Below are 17,051 nucleotides of genomic sequence, written 5' to 3' on the forward strand. Positions count from 1 at the left end.
CGGCACAGCTTTCCCAAAGCCACCCCAGGCCCTCCTGTTCCCTCTCCCTCTGCCCCAAATGTGCTGTGGGCCATCCCCTGAGAACTGCTCTGAGCTGATGGCTTCCTCTCCTTGTCCCTGCAGCCCCATGCCTCTGTGCTTGGAAGTAGATGGTGGTAGCACAGAGGAGGCAGCTTTGGCAGCTATCTGCGCTTGCTCTTATTTCTCCCTCCTGCAGGCAACAGCCCTCTCAGAGCCTTGCAGTGTGAGTGCCATGGCCCCTGACTAAAGCAGCCCTGGGCGCTCTTCTCCTGAGGTAGAAAATAACCAAGGCAATAGGGAGAGGTTTTAAGAAAGCAGACAATGGAGCAGGAAGGAGGAGATTCAGGCCCATGAATGCTGAGGGGGATTGGAAGCCCCTGCCTGGGAAGTCATGGTGCCTGAATAACCAGGCTACATATTACTGCTCCTCTGGCATCAGACCAAGCCCAAGGCCCCCATCATGCAGACCTCCTGTGGAAAGCTGGTGTGTTTGGTGCTTATACATACCATGCAGGCCTTCTCTGCTGCTCAGCTCCACATGATTCCCTCACCACAGCCCAGAGTTGGGGTGCTTGGAGGGGAGGCAGTCATGCTCACATCCCCTTTCCTCTCTCTCTCTCTCTTTTCATCCAGCTTCATAACAAATGTGCCTCTCATGTGAAGCCAGAGTGTGATGGAGGGCAGCTCAAGGACCACATCTTGCTGCCTTCCTACATCTGCCCAGTTGTTCTGGTAAGGAGGCCTATAGGGGCTCATGTGACAAGGGCTCTGTAGGCTATAGACACCATCAGATAGCTGCACATACATGTGCGCGTGCCCCCTCATAAGTATGCCCCTCTTCTGCCCCAGACGTCTTTCTTAATTCAAAACCAAGCTGGCACAAGGGCATTTCCTCACAACACAGTCCCTAGTATAGCGGTACCCAGAGACTAGCATTAACCCACTAGAACCACCGACCTTCCACAATATTCAATGCCAGTGGCATCACCGCCATCAAAGCCCACCTCAAAGAACTGCCAGGCGTGGTGAAGGGTAAGACTGAAAATGCCACTAAAGTATTCCCATGCCCTGCAACGATGGGTTAAGAATACATAGCATGGTATCAAAACGCAGGCAGACATCTGCTGTCCACTTCTGTTGTGGCTTTCAAAGGCTTGGATCCACTTTGTGACATACGTGGCTAAGCTAAGCCATGCACACGTGCCTTCCATCTACACACGTATGACCTGTTATAATGGGGTGTCACAGTGGCCAGTCATTGCTGACATTAGGACACGCAGGGACAGCTCTGTGGGTGGTGGCAGCGTGTGCAATAGGATGGAAAGAGACATGCGAGTGAAGCTGTACTGGGAGGCTGCTGTTGTACTGGGAAATTGGCAGTCAAGGCTACAGTTATGCCATGCTTCTCTGCCTCTGTGCTGAGCTCTCAGTGAGTGCATCTGTGATGCTTATGCCTGTGTGCCTATAGAATGGTCTCCATTCATTTTGTGAAAGCTTCCAGATACGGGTGCACCAGTAGCTTTGTCCCAGCTGAAATTATCCTAGGGGGTCAGGTGTGACAAATGAATTCATCTCTCTGCTGGTCTTCAGCCGAGTGCTAGCTATTTTGCACTTTTCTCCCCTTTAAAAGGAAAGACAGCCCCATTCAAGGAAATCAGACAGCGATTCTCCTGCCAGCACCAGTCCAGATGATGCCAACCAGACCTTCAAGTTCAATTCTACCACCGTGGATGGGCAAGGCTTGCAGGTAGGTGGCTGAGAGCTGCTTTCTGCTTTAGAGCGTGCCCCTGCTGGGCGTGGAGCAAGAGGCCTGGGGTCAAGAGTCCCTCTTGAATTCTCTTGCACTGGCTAATGGCAGAAGAGGCTGTGATTGAGGAGCTACCATTTCCATGCCTTCAGCATTGCTTTTCCACTGGTGACTGTGGTGTAGCAGAGCAGGAGTTGCCAGCCTCAGGGTATGGAAACCAAGGCAGGGACAGTCTGGCCTGGTGAACCTGTCCTGGTGAGACTGTTTCCCAACAACCGCCTTTTTTTGCCTACCATGTGACCCATTGCTCCTGAGGCTGTATTTCCAGAAAGGACAATAAAGAGCTGATTACTAGGGCGGATATCATTGCTCTGCTTCTGCTTGCCCTTCCCATCCATAGGTTGCCTTCCTTTGCTCCTCTGGTCTTGTCCTCAAATGGCAGTCTGTCCAGGGGATGGGCCTTCTCTTTGGCCTGTGTCTGCAGGGTGGTGAGCCCAGAGAGGCTGCAGCTGCTAGCCACTACTGCAATGCACAGGGTTCACAGTAGCTATATCAGCCGGCAGAACATGGGCCTGGCATTGCATTCCCTGCTCCCATCATGTACCAGACAGTTTTTTGTCTGTGTAGAATAGTGGCCATAACTCTGCCCTTGAGGTCCCTCCCTGGCCTCTTCCTTCATATGAGATTACTCCTCCAGTGCTAGAAATGTGGACCATCCAGTCTGACAGGGCTGCATGGCTCCTACATACCCTTTGAAGGAGATTGGGTGCCCCCCTGAGTGCCCTCCTTCCTTCCCCTGTGCACACAGAAGGACAGTTTTTGAATGTTTTCTAAGGAGGGTGGTTGTTCTGCTCTTTGCATTTCAGATCAGCCCCCGGCCTGGGACACACCCACTGCTGGTGTTTGTGAACCCCAAGAGTGGAGGGAGACAGGGAGAAAGGTACGTTGTCGTCTTCCCAGAGGGGATGGCACTATCAGTGACCACCCCTTGAGGCCACCACTTTTGTCCTGGGGTCTGTGGCATGGGGCATGACTGGAGATGGGATCAGGTATTAAGGGCTCTGTGATGAGCAGCAGGCATGCTGTGGTCTACTTCAGGCTTTGTCCGCCTAGCACCATCACTTAGAGCCAGAGTGCACATGTGGGAAGTGCCTCCTGATGCCTCTGCCAGGCAGAAGGCAGAGGGACTGGGCAGTTCTCTGCGGAGGAAGAGTCCCCAGGGCCACAGAAGTCAGTGCCCATGAGAGCAGTGGGAGGGATACAGGATCTTACGCCCAGGTTTCAGCCAGCATTTCCCAAACTAGGTGCATGAAAGGCTCTTGGAAGGGCACATGAAAACCATGACAGTAGTCGGTGGTCCCCCTACACCAGCCAGTCTTGTGTCCCCCTACTCTATCCACCACCACTGCAGAAGAAGTGTTAATGAAGGCAGCAGCACTGGCTAAAGTAGGGGGCATGAGTGCCCAATTTACTGTGGTGAGGTGTGAAGGTTTGGGAAATGCTGCTCTCAACCAGCACCCAACCATTAGGGGTTAGAATGAGACCTTCTTGAGGCAGGGTAGGCCACAGCTGCTCATTGCATGGGGTTTGCACTGTCCTTTGAAGCATCTAGAGTAGGGCAGAGGCAGGACTCAACGATCCTTGGGTTTGGTCCCCTGCTACTCATTTTGACCAGAATTTGGGGGATTGTGTATTACTCCAGTTGAGGGAGGAGCTGGGGACAGGGAAAGGTCTCTGTCCTCCTGCGTGTTTATAGGAACATACAAAATCTAGTTTACTTTAGCATGGTGGAATAAAGCAACCAAGAGACAGTTTCCCTTGCTCTCAGCCTGCTTTTCTGGATTACCCCAGCACCACACATCCATGCAGGGTCAGGCTGTCTTCCCAGCCCCTGTTTCTGCATCTGAGCTGTCTCCCTTCTAGACCTTGTGCCAAAACAGTGTACAGCAGCATCCGTTCACCTCTGCTCTTGTCTGGATGTGTTGAGAGTATGTGTGCCTTGTGTTGTGGGCTAGGAGTCTGCTGTTTTTTCAGCCCTCTGCTTCCCTAAGGGAGTCCAGTGACTTCCCACAGCTATCCCAGTGGAAGTGCTGTGATTCAACTTGCTGATCTCCAACGGGTTCAGTACAACCCGCATCTCCTGACTTAATGTTGCTTCATGGAGCCAGAAATGTTGGGACCCTAAACACTCATCCCAGATGCAAAGGAAAGAACTGTAATGTCATTGCTTAGAAGTGATACAGACCTCCCAGTTTACAGTCACAGGGTCCTATTGGGGTCCTCAGTACAAGACTTTTTTGGTCCCATCAGGACCTCTTTGAAGGTTTCCACTCCCTGATTTTCTTTTAGCAGGTAGGAGGGGTCTCTCTCAGTGAGTTCCACTCCCCCATTTTCCCTTTCCATCTGTAGAGTATCTGTGGTTTCTGTGTCCCTTCTGACCCACTGGTAAACTGGAGCATCTGAATCCAGTATGACAGGAGTTTGGAAGACGCGAAGACCACAATGACTCTGAGAAGGTCAAGGAATGCTTTGCTGACAGCTGCAGTGCCGTTCTTACCCATCTAAAGCAGTATCAGCAAACTCACACATGGGCTTTTTGTGGTCAGAGCAGAGCCCAATAAATTCAGTGGGCGTCAGGGTCTCGGTCAGTTTTGCATGGCCTTGATTTCTTTTTTTTTTGTCAGTGGAAATTCCCTCCCATGGTTTTGTCTATGCCAGCATTTACCAGACCACCTGGCACACATGTTGCAACCATAGTTCCTTTTTTTTTCCACTGTTCTCTGCTTCTCAGAAACATTTTTCAGGCTGACAGGGATAAGTTCCTATTTCAGATCTACAGACACATTAGCAGCTAAAGAGTCTCCCAAGACCCAGGGTTTTGGTCAGTCCCCACCTGTCCTTTGCAGGGAAGTTACCACTGGATGTAGTCATCATAATGATTCGTAACTCTGGCAGCAAGACAACTTGCTCCATGCAGCCAGTTACCTGTAAACTTTTGACTTCACCCAGGCCACATCTTGAAAGAGAATTACTGTAGAGTGAATTGTACAATGCCTTTCCTGGCAGTGAGGACACATTTGTTAGCCATTAGGAAATCCAGCCCAGTCATTAGCTCATCTTCTATCTTGGGTTCCCAGATGGGTTTACTCAAATTCTAGAGCTTTAATTTTCAAACTTGATTTTCTTAGTTTTTGCAGAAAGGCACTTTCTGCAGATGTTGTCTCTCCTTGAGACCATGAGGTGGCTGGGTCTGGATCCCCTGTGTCCAGCACTCCTGGCGTGTCTGGCCGAATAACTGTTCTGTCCAAGCCAGTGCCTGCTACTTGCTCTGCCTTTTCAGCTCCTATTATACATCCAGTAACCAAGCTCCTAGCTCGAAAAATACCCTGACTCCTCCTTGTCCCTCCAGGCTTTGCCCCTTCAGCTAAGCATCTCCTCCCAAGACCCCTTTCACATACTGGGAGAGTTTCAATTATAATGTAACATTCAAAGCTTCTAACATTCTTTCCTGGCCTGCTTCATAGCTGTAATTGTCCTCCTTTCATGGTCAGTTTTTTCAGTGTCAGCATTCAGCTGAACTGCCTCTTTTAGTTTCAGCATTGTGGTCAATTCCCCTTTCTTTACAAATGGAGTTGATCACTTTTATTCACTACTCGGTGAGGGGATGACCTGGATAAGAATCCCATTTGCCATCATAATGACTAGGCCCTGAGCTGTGCTTACAGGGCTCGTGGCTATCAGTTTCCATCTTACTTGCTTCCCCTTCTAATGTGCTGCTGTATGGAAAGGCTCTGGCTGGCTCCATGCCCCATTTCACAGTCTTGGTCTAGGGAGGTTGTTGGCTTCCTTCCTTTGACCGTGATCTGCAAGTCCAAGTTCACTTGAACGTCTATACACTGGTCCAATGCCAGTCTCTCCTTGGGGGTATCTGGGTATGCCATGAATATGAGTCCCTTCAGGTCTCTTGCCACTTCAGTCAGGCTCTTTACTGTGCTGTGGTCAGCCCTGATCCTTGGCTGGCTCCAAAGCCAAATTCAAAGGGCTTATTCCAGGTCTGGGCAACTACCTGTAGCAGCCTTGGATCTGAGTGGCTCATGTTGACTGCTAGAAACCCTTCTTCCTCTCCCATCTCCCAGCCATGTGTTTGACTTGTGACGAATCATAGAAAATGAAGGTTGGAAGGGACCTCTAAGTTGGAAGGGACTATCTAGTCCAACCCCCTGCTCAAAGCAGGACCATCTTCAACTAGATCATCCCAGCCAAGGCTTTGTCTAGCCGGGTCTTTGAAACCTCCAAGGATGGAAACTCCATTGCCTCTGAGTAACCTGTTCCTGTGTTTTACTACCCTTCTACTGAGAAAATTTTTCCTAATATCCAACTTAAACTTCCCTTGCTGCAACTTGAGACCGTTGTTCCTTGTTCTGTCATCTGCCACCACTGAGAACAGTCCAGCTCCATCCTCTTTTGAACCCTCCTTCAGGTAGTTGAAGACTGCTATTAGACTGCTATTCAGTCTTCTCTTTTCGAGACTAAATAAGGCCAGTTCCCTCAGCCTCTTCTCATAAGTCATGTGCCCCAGCCCCTAACCATTTGCATTGCTCTCTGCTAGACTCTCTCCAATTTGTCCATATCCTTTCTGTCGTGGGGGGCCCAAAACTGAACACAGGAGTCCAGATGTGTCCTCACCCATGCTGAATAGAGGGGAATAATGAGTTGAGTGGAATGTTATTACATAGAAAGTTGCTTTTTGGGAGTTTTCCTCTCAGAGTGTTTTTGTAATGTTTGAACTGGAGCAGTCCATCCTCTCCTTTCTGGGCCTCTGGGCCTCAGTGGGTTACCCCATGTCCTCAGACAGGGCCCATCCCACATTGGGGTGTCTGAGCTGATCTGTGACCTTAGATTTCCTTACGGAGCAGAATGCCAGGCTTCTAAGTCCTGGCTGCAGCTCACCTGTCTCAGCAAGTGCCAGGATGGCCAAAGATTTCTTGATCTTCCCTATTGTGAGGAAGAGCTTCTGGGCCACAGCTGTGCAGTGGTCAGTGTGTCTCACTAGGTCAGATGGGGATTATTGCAGCTGAGCTTCCTGGTCTGTCTGGGCACTCTGAAGTTCCTTTTCCAACAGAGATTTCACCCACCTCTGCCTGCCAGTCATCACGTGGCTCTTTCTGGGGAACCTCTAAAACCTAGGCGACTTGCCGCTGTGACGTTTTCTGTGTTCCTGCTTTGTCTCCATTCCTTCTGGTCATGTTTTAATGCTTTTGGGTTGAGCAGCACTGTTATTCACTCCCTACCTGCTCACAGGTTCACTCCTGACACTAGTGTAACCCCTTTTGACCCACAGGATTACTTGCAATTCAGGGCAGAGCTGTCTACCTCATTCCCACCCTGTATTCCCCCTGCAGTTTTAGTCACCAAGAGCCACCATGGGCCCTGGCAGTGGGCAAGGAGGTGGGGGTACATCCTGTGCCACACAGTGGCAGAGAGCAGATGCTGGAAGGGAGAATGACTGGGTCTGACCAGGGTTTTTCCCCTGTCCCTCCTTCTCACTTGCAGCCTCCACCACTGAAGGTCCAGGCAGCTCTGATTCAGAGGCTGTGCTCCTCACTCCAATGCTTGATAGCTGATGCCCCTTTCTTCCAACCTGTTGTAGGTTATTCTAGTTCTTGGGAGAAATTGGTGATGGAATCAGGATTCTTTGGTATTTATTTGCAAGAATACTGAAAGCCCTGCTTTTTTGAACACAGGAAAAAGCAAACAACCAGATACAGTGACCCTACCCTACAAGACAAGAAAGCTCTGCCCTACAAGACCCTGAATTGTAAGGGGATTTATGTCCCTTCCAGCCAGCAGCTTGACCCAAAGACCAGGAGCTCAGCCCAGAACTCTCAAGCCCTCATCCTGAGTCTTGATCACACAACCACCACACCGCAGAGACCTCTGCAAGCCTGGCCAGCTCACTCCACCCCTCAGTTCCCCGTCCTCAGAAAGGAGTTCCCAGCATTTAGCTATATCACAGGGGTAGATGATTCCTTCATATCTGTAATGCATTTAGAAGGGAAATTCAGATGTGAGAGATCACTAAGTATGCTGCCTTTGCTGCTGTGAACCAGGTGGGCATGCTTCATCAGCAAACTCAAGTGGAGGTGGTTGAAAGTGTTTGTACAAGTGAGGAATGCTTCTGCAGTTAAATTCCCACCAAGGATTCCCTGGGATGCTGCCCCCAACCTTTTCTGCCTTGGTGGGGGGTGTACAGTACTAGGAGTCCCACACAAGGTATAAGGATGGAGAATGCACAAGAGAGCCCCCGATAGCCCCATCGGTCTCTGTAGAGTAGAGGAACCAGCAGGGGCAGAAAGGCAGTTGCATGCCTGTTATTTGTGTTCAGGAAAGTTTTCTTCTGATCCTCTCACTCTTTGTTTCCTAGAGTTCTTCGGAAATTCCATTATCTGCTCAACCCCAGACAAGTGTACAACCTGGACCGAGGGGGACCAACTCCTGGGTATGGAGATGCACTGTTCAGCTACTAAACAGTCCCCAGCCTCCTACACCCCTTCCTTCTTGCCTCCCCTCCATTTTCTGCTCCTTTCCCCACCTCTCCTCCTCTTCTTCCCCCACCTTCCCAACTACAAACTCCTTTCTCTCCATTTTCTTACATTTTCCAGATTGAATTTTTTCCATGACACCCCAGACTTTCGTGTTTTGGCCTGTGGAGGGGATGGGACGGTCGGATGGATCCTGGACTGCATAGGTAACTAAGAATCCATACTGCTGAGTTATGACTTCACAGACCACAGGCCTGGAAAACTGGTTGAGACCTTACAGTGGAGCTGTCCTGGACCTTGGAGCAGACCTGCACCGAGAGAAGGACTTAAGAATTATTATTATCCCTTTCTTGCTTGTGCAATTGGCCAAAATTCAGGACAGAGTGGGTTATTTCCCTTAGGAGGTGTCATTGTTGGTGGAGCCAGGTGTGTGGTTGATGTAATCCTGTGTATTTTCAAATAATGTTCTTATAAAGACTTGTTCCTCTCACCAAGCAGCAGGAGACGGGTCCTTTGCTTATACTTCTAAGCCCCTTTCCAGCCAGCACTTAGCCTAAATTCTCTCCCTCTTACTTTTTCTCCAAGCCACGTGTCCAGTGTTAGTTTTGGCTTTCTGGTGCTTCTGTCTCAGCTCCTCTGCTGTTTCTCCTGCTTTTGTCACAGAGACAAGTAAATGCATCTCCACCAAGCAATACCCAGGGAGCCCTCTCTGCCCTTGGCTGCCTGTGTTCAGTGCACAGATGTGCCTGCATTTTGGGTAGAGGCTAATTTTGTTTTAGGTGCCTCATTCCTTAAAGGAGATCAGCTGGTTCTTATGTCAGCCGGTTTAGCTGAGATTTAATCCAGCCCCTAATGCTAGCAAGTGAACGCAGGGAGGGGCGTCTTCTCCTCCTGAGCTTCCATGTCTCCTACTTGCCCTCAAGCTGCTTTCCTGTTGCCTTATTGCTACACATGCCTGCCTCCTGCTCCCAGCTTCATCTTCTGCTTTATGGCTCTATTTTATTCTCTGCTATGGCCGCTCAGTCCCACCAATGCAACAGAAGGGAGATGCTGGTAGAGAGGGGAGGGAAGGCTGAAGAGCATGAATAGGAATGTCATGCAGCAGAAGGGAGATGTGGGTAGGGAGGGGAGGGAAGGCTGGAGAGCATGAATGGGAATATCCCATTCATGCTCTTCAGCCTTCCCTCCCTTCCCTATCAGCATCTCTCTTCTGCTGTGTGAAAGCTGGGTTTTCTGCAGGGAAGCCCCCATAGCCAAGGAAGCCTGCTCCTACCTGCATGTGCCCATCCCTCTACATGGTCTGTGCACTCCCTGAGCTCACCTTCTGCACTCTGGAAACTGTAGTGTTGTTCATGTCCTGAGCCTCACCTGCCTCTTGTGTGATCAGCCCAGTGCCCAGCTGCAACCTGTCCTCCTTGAGTTGAGGCCACAAAGGAAGAGAATCGCTCAGTTTGCCCCAGGAAGGATTGTCCTTTAAGCTGCCTCTCCAGCCTCCGTGCTGTTTTGGGCAGGTGGGTGGCTGACTGGGTTCTGTCCCAGGGATGCCTGCTTGTAGAGAGCCTCTGACACCTGTTTCTGTTTGGGCTGCAGACAAATTGAACCTACCGAAGCACCCGCCTGTGGCCATCCTACCGCTGGGAACTGGCAACGACCTCGCCAGGTGTCTGCGCTGGGGAGGAGGTGAGGCATCATGACCGCTCTAGTACTATTTGGCTGACAGGGCTCTGCCCATTCAACACTTATGCATCCTGAGACATGCCCACATGCCTCTTGCTCTGTGTTCAGAGGCCAAACACTCCCTTCAGAGGTGCGCATGGACACAGGGCACAAAGAGCCTCACTAACTTGCCATTAGGACACATATTTTGTGTAATAACTTTGTGGCTTATTCCTCATTTGATTGCGCCATTAATTGAATGAACATGTGGCCAGGTCACTACTGGAGAGTTTAGCCAATTAATCATGTCTTAACTGTAATTTCTGCCAGGGGCCTTAGAGTCAGCATGTGCCCAGTGGTCTAGCTGCAAGCTTTCTCTTAACACTGGTTAACCATGGTTGACAAAAAGTCACCCTGCATCAAGCCAAAAATTTACCCCTACTTAGTCACCTGTCTGCTTCACCAGAGATGCAGCTGGCCCCAGGAGAGGGCAGACTCCAGGATTCAGACCCACGTGCGCTCGCAGTGGACTTTTCTTCTCCCGCCCCCTTTGTCCTCTCATCTCTCCTTAGATAATCAATCCAGCTGGGATAGCAAAGGGCTTTGAGACCTGTTTCTAACTCCCTGTAATGGGCAGTATATATGCTGGTAATACAGGGCTTACGTGGATGGGATAATAACAAGGAATTCTCTTTGCTGGTGCCATAAGAGGTGATGTTACTCTTTGTGGCATGGGGTGGCATGGGGCTGTGTTACCTAAAAGCACAGTTCTCCCTAAGCACCCACAAGCACCCTCATCCACTACATCCCCTGGAACCCTAAAACCAGCAACCTCCGGGTTAAACTCTTGCAAGCAGGGAGTGCTCTCTTGGCAGCTGGTCCAAGGCCCTGGCACTTCCTTCCGGAGGAGGAGGAGGAGGTGAGAATGACCACAGAGCTTTCCGCCTGCACAGTGAAATGCTAGCCTTGTAGCGTGGTGTTCCCACAATGGCAGCAACAATCTCTTACCATGGAAAAGTGGGCTAGTCATGCACACCCAGGCAGCTGGGGAGGAGGAAGAATTATAGTCCCCTCAGTGGGCTCTCCTTTGAGGTACTGGGAAACGCACATCCTATGGCGATAGACAGAGGAGACAAACCCAGATAGAGAGCTGGGCATTGAGGCCACCATGAAGCATGCATGCTTCTAGCCTAGCTGTTACCCATTTTTAAATCATCCTTAAGCCAGGGATGGCCAGTCCTCAGCACCTCATGTCCTGGAGATTTCACGGGGGTGGCTCGGAATTTGTACAGCGAGACCAAACGAGCCTGGGGGTGGGGTAAATATGAACCAATACATCCTTTGCCCTGCAGGAGACTATTCCTGCTTGGGTCAGTAGAATCTTCATAAAACTTGGCCCATGGGGGTTGTAAACTGGGGCCCATTTGGTTCTGCAGTTTGACACGTGATTCAGGTTGCAAAAACATTATCCCAGCCAAGGCTTTGTCTAGCCGGGTCTTCAAAACCTCCAAGGATGGAGATGCCACCACCTCTCTGGGTAACCTGTTCCAGTGCTTTTCCACCCTCCCCATGAGAGAGTTTTTCCTTCCATCTAAACTCAACTTCCCTTGCTGCACCTTGAGCCCATTGCTCCTGTTCTATCATCTGCCACCACTATAGTCTAGCTTCCTACAATCCAGCCTAAATCCCTTGTGGTGATTTAAACTCATTATTTCTGGTCTTTTCCCCTGTGGACACAAAGAATAGTCCTGCCCTTCTCTTTATAATAACCATTTAAAAAATTTATTATCAGGTCCCTCCCCATGATCTTCTTTTCTCCAGACTACATAGTTCCAGTTCTTCCAAACTTTCCTCATACCCCTAATCATTTTTGTCACTCTCCTCTGGGCTAGTTGGTCCACATCTTTCTTGAGGTGCTGTGCCCAAACCTGAATTTCTTACCTGGCTTTCAGGTGAGAAAGTGACCCCAGTGTGCTGTAAGTGCACATCCTCCAGATCTGGAGTCAGATGTGCTACTATTGTGCCATAAGACACCTAAAAGCACATGTATGCAACCGGGGTGGGGAGCTGGGCCCTGATAACTCAGGAAGGTGCTGCCCACTGCCTGGTTTGTTGCACTGAGTGAAACCTACTGAGAAAACAAGCCCCTTGCTGTGAGCAGAAAATGAACCTGCACAGAGAAACCCCACTGGATTTCAAGTCCAGTGCCTTAACCACTCAGCCAAATGCAACTTCTAAGGACACATATGTTACCACTCAGGAACTGTCCTCTGCAGAGCATCTGCCCAGGCTGTAGCTCTTTGTGCCAACAAACATGGTGTTTCTGCCTGGATGGGGAGGAGAGCTGGTCCTGTCCACTCTTCACTCTGCTCACTGCCATGTCCTGCTGAATGCCATAGACCCTCTTCACCACCCTACAAAACTGCTGCTTCTGTGCCAGCAACCTCATTCAATGCTGAGTACTGCCTACTGCCAGTGACATACTGGTCACTGTCTGGTTCCATCTGCTTCCAGCACTGGTCTGTCACTGCACTTGCTGGTCAGGTGACCCTCACTGGTGACACCCCCTGCCCTGGTCACTGCCGTGTCCTACCAGCCAGCACTAACTCCATGTACACACAGATGGCTAGGCTGTACTGTGTCCCTTCTGACATGGCACTACCCACCTGCCTCTGCTGGCTCACCATAGCACTGGGCTTCATCTCCTACCTCAGCCCTAGTTGCAGACTCTGCAAGTGTCACCACTGTCACCAAATCTACAGCCCATGGAGCTGCATCTCCCATCTGCACCCAGAACCCCCACCAAGGCCTGACTCCTGCTGGCATTGTCCATTGCCCATCTGTACCTGCCACTCTTCAGTTAAGAGTGACCCATGGCTGTTGTTTTCCCCTCCCGAGGTTATGAAGGTGGCAATTTGTTGAAGGTCCTGAAGGACATTGAGCACAGCACCGAGATCATGCTGGACCGGTGGCGAATTGACGTGATCCCCAACAACAAGGAGGAGAATGGGGACCCTGTCCCATACAGCATCATCAACAACTATTTCTCCATTGGAGTGGTGAGTAATCCAGGAGTCCCCTTTCCCACAAGGAAGCACCCCGTCTGGCTGAGGTAGGGTCAAGAGGAATTCATTGATCCTGGTTGCAGGCAGTAGTTGCACCCTAGGTCCCCTAGCACCTGCTGTACTAGTGATTTGTCCCAAGCCTTCGTGCCAGCCACAGAGTTATTATGTATATTTTGTGTAATAATGCTGTGGCTTTTATCACACCATTCATTGAAAGAACATGTGACCAGGTCACTGCTTAAGACATGATGTCTTAAGTGTAATGTTTGTCAGGTGCTTTAGAGTCAGTGTGTGACTTTATGCTGGGCTGTAAACAGCGTGACAGGCCGTTACACCATGCAGTTAGTTCTTGGATGTCTTTTTGGAGCCGTAGTGGAGCATAGGGCTGGAAAGGGCCTTCCTGGCCATTGAGCCCAGGCTCCTGCTTGCCAGAAGCTATTGGCACAGAGCTGTCCAGAACTATAAAATACAATACAGTCCTGGAGCCCTACAGCCCTTGCTCATGTTGAGTAAACCTTGTTCACACAGGCCATCCTCTTGAAGCTCATTAGAAATGTGTCCTTACTGTGTGCAGTGTCACTTGTCAGTCCAGACCCTTCATAGAGCTAATTGAAGATAACTTCCCAGGGCTTGTCTATACCAAGATGGCAATAAGTCCTGGCAGTGAGGGGCATGGACTCACCCTGCCTATGTCCTGATCACCTGCTCCAAACCTGGAAGTTACCCATGAGGCTAACCCAGGTTTGTCCCTCTGTGGCCATTCTCAGGTGTGACATAGATCAAGAGAGCAAGAGCAACCAGAAAGAGAGGAGCCAGGTGCATCCAGACTGACCAACTGCCTAATTTGTAATTTGTTTGCAGGCATAGGTCAGCAGGCTGGTGACAGGACATGCTTGGGCCTCTCTATGCCAGGACTCACTGCTGTGTGGGATAGACAAGTCCCCAAGGGCCTCACCAAGGTGGAACTGCTGCTGGCCCTGCAGGCTGGGGGGTACAACAGTCCGGGGAGCAGGCTGAGATTCCTATGGGACCATTGTAGGGGTGGAAAGCTCAGGGCAGGAAGGTGCTTAATGCTGACCGTGTTCCACCTGTGAGCTACTAACACCCTCTCCATGCTGACCTGGGGAAGCCTGGTCTGAGCCTGGGCTCTCTGCAGAATAACAAGCCCACTGAGAACCACAGAAATATTTTCATCAGAACGGATTTTGGCCCAGTCTCGCTATGCCTGGCTGCTTCTAATACTTGCTCCAAGCTCAGGCAGATCTCCACTCTCAGATCTGCCCGTGCTGTCCCTTGCTGTGCTCCTGCCAAGTGATTTCAACACTGCTGCCCACAGGCATGGAGCTGTTGTACTTGTGGAGCTGTGTGATCTCCCAGAAAAGCTTCAGTCTTCAATAAAATGCTCTGCTTGGGCATTATTATTCCCCAGTCATATTCACTGGCATTTTCCCAGGGAGACCCACATTGTTATACTGCTTCCTGATACTTTTATGCTCGTGATATATTTTTTCCCCTGTCTTTATGGCTGTTTGCAGCACTTCTTAATTCAGGCTCCTCATCAGATGGTCCCCTTACAGTTTGACAATCTTTCTTAAACATGGAGAATAAGGTCAGGGTTAATGTTTTCTAGGCACGTTGGGGCTTGTCTACACTGCAGTGGTAGTGCATCCCCATGCTGGAGTGGGGTGTGAGTATACCCAGCAAGGCTGCTCCAAGGTCATCCTTAGTGCCCACTCTTAGACCTGCCAGGGACTACTCCTAGGTGACCTAGGAGCTTAGATCCTGTTGACCTTCAGTGAGATTTGGGCTCCCAAATGCCTTGCTCACCTTTGACAACGGGACTTTGGCTATTCAGGCAATGATGTGCTTCTGAAACTATTAAGCCAGACCTCCAGCACCTGCCAGACCCCTTCCCTCAATAGCATGCACTTCTGTTTCTTCCCAGAGATTACTCTCAGCTTATTTTCCTAGAAAAATAGAATCATCAGCAGTCAGGCTGGAAGAGAGCTCCAGAGGTCATAGCTAGTCCAGCCCACTGCATGAGACAGGATCAGCCCTGTCTAAACCGTCCCAGACAAATCCATCACCTAACCTCTCAGTAGAATGACCCTTGGCTTTGACATAACACAAGACATAACATGCTAACCTGCCACAGGTAAAGCAGCCAGTGGCCTGCTTCTGTTTTCCATTGAATGGCCTTGTTTTGGGAAGGTTTAGGGGCCCAGGTGCTGGGTTGACCTCCAGAAGGAACCTCAGGAAGGCTTGAGCTGAAACGTCATCATGTGGAAATAGGGAAAGGTCTAGAGCCAGGGGGGCTGGCAAAGGGGCTGGGTATTTACCTAAAAAAAGAAAAGGCTGGCTGTTATTTTTGTGGGGAGGGATGACATGACACATGCTTGTCCCCATCCTGAGAGCTGCCCTGTGAACTTCAGCTGTTTCCTCCTACTCTGCCCCTCATTTGACCTGACTCCTACAGATTTACATACGTGCCTGTCTTGACATAGGCAGGTTCCCTGGTAAAGCCATTGGCAGTTGCACTTCTGCTCATGCTACAAGCTCCATCTTTGAGAGCACCAGGGAAGCCCTCGGCCTGAGAATGCAATTCCCTTTCCCTTCCACGGGACTACCCTTCCTGGTCTTTGGAGACAGGCACCGGAGCCGGGATTCTCCAGTGACTCTTCATGGGCCACTGGTGACCTGTGGAGCAGTTGCTGGTCACTTGATGCCCATTCTCCTGTTTATGTCCAGTTGCTAAAGTACACGAAGATGGCTAAAAATATAGGGGATGCTTTACTATGTAAACAGTTGCTATGGTTGCCATGGCAATGTTATTAGACACCAGATGGGAAAGGAGGTGGCCCATCCTGCAGGCAAATAGGAGGGGAGGTGTGCCCTGGGCTATCTGGGCCATAAGGCTCAGTCCACACTTGGAAGAGTTTAGAAATTTCTGCTGGCTTTGTGTGTGGACGTGAAAACATCATCAGACATTTGCAAGCTATTTTTCCTTCCCACAAACTGACTGGAGGCAGTTAATTCACAACGCACAAAGTACTTAAATGCTTCAACTCATACTCCAAGTTAAGCCCAGGCTTTGTTCGGTGCTTTGTTTAATCAGGGGCTTCAGCCTTGATGCATCTCTAATTAAATTAAAGCCAGGACTTTAGCTAATGTTATAAAGTGGTCTCTCAACCTTTTGTGGCACTCAATATGACCTTAGTTAGTGACAGGGCTGCAGCACTAGATTGCCATCTAAAAATAGTCTTGGGAATCTCGCACATTAGCCATGTTCCTAAAGAACCAGCAGGAAAATCATTCTCAAGCTATTGACAGGTACTTTGCCTGCTGCAATCTTCATCACATGGCCATTTCCTACCCTGTGAAATCAATGCAGGACATGAAAACAGAGTGCCTTCTGCTTGGGAAACAGCAGCTCTAGGTGCTTTTGCTGCAGCAGCACCACTGTTGGTAACAAAACCAAAGAACATGCCAAAACAAATCTCTGTTTCTTATAGCATGGGTATGTTATGGGATCATTTTTCTCCCAGTAGACCAGGAGTTTCCCAGCCACCCTTGGAGGGAAGGAGTTAATGTCAGCCAGTCATATCAGCACCCTGTCGCCAACATCTTGTTGGTCCCACATGTGGACCTGGTTTGGATCATGGGCACGAATGGCGCAGGGCCCATTCCAGCCCTGTCACCAGAAGACATTAGTTTCAAAACAGATAGAGACAATTTCACATGCAGTCATTTGTGTTTTTCACATGTTTTCTGTTTAAATCTTTGTTACTGGTAACCCCTGAGGCTCAGCTCAGAGTCACAATGTACTTACGTACATCAGCCACTTTTCTGTATCATGGTGGGCCCTAAAAGGGCCCCAGTCACAAAAATAAGACCTGGAAGTATTTGCTACATCCAAACCATTCTCACTGTCCATTCTGGAAGACTGCAGGGTACTGGCAAGCAGATAAAAGGGACAGAAATGAATGCATAGCTCATACTTGGGAATCTCAGCGCTGACAG

General features: G+C 49.9%; 1 protein-coding gene across 1 annotated transcript in view; it reads left to right on the plus strand.

The window, feature by feature from the left end:
* The window catches only part of LOC102572496 (diacylglycerol kinase beta), a 138,436-nt gene that overhangs the window by 56,003 nt on the left and 65,382 nt on the right, over window positions 1-17,051 (plus strand). The window contains exons 13-19 of the mRNA XM_019489894.2: window positions 655-753; window positions 1,652-1,768; window positions 2,635-2,708; window positions 8,193-8,267; window positions 8,431-8,516; window positions 9,901-9,990; window positions 12,865-13,025. Of these exons, the coding sequence (XP_019345439.1) occupies window positions 655-753; window positions 1,652-1,768; window positions 2,635-2,708; window positions 8,193-8,267; window positions 8,431-8,516; window positions 9,901-9,990; window positions 12,865-13,025 (702 nt within the window). The remainder of the gene's footprint in view (window positions 1-654; window positions 754-1,651; window positions 1,769-2,634; window positions 2,709-8,192; window positions 8,268-8,430; window positions 8,517-9,900; window positions 9,991-12,864; window positions 13,026-17,051) is intronic.

The sequence above is a fragment of the Alligator mississippiensis genome, chromosome 7 (genome assembly GCF_030867095.1).
Source record: "Alligator mississippiensis isolate rAllMis1 chromosome 7, rAllMis1, whole genome shotgun sequence".
NCBI lineage: Eukaryota > Metazoa > Chordata > Crocodylia > Alligatoridae > Alligator > Alligator mississippiensis.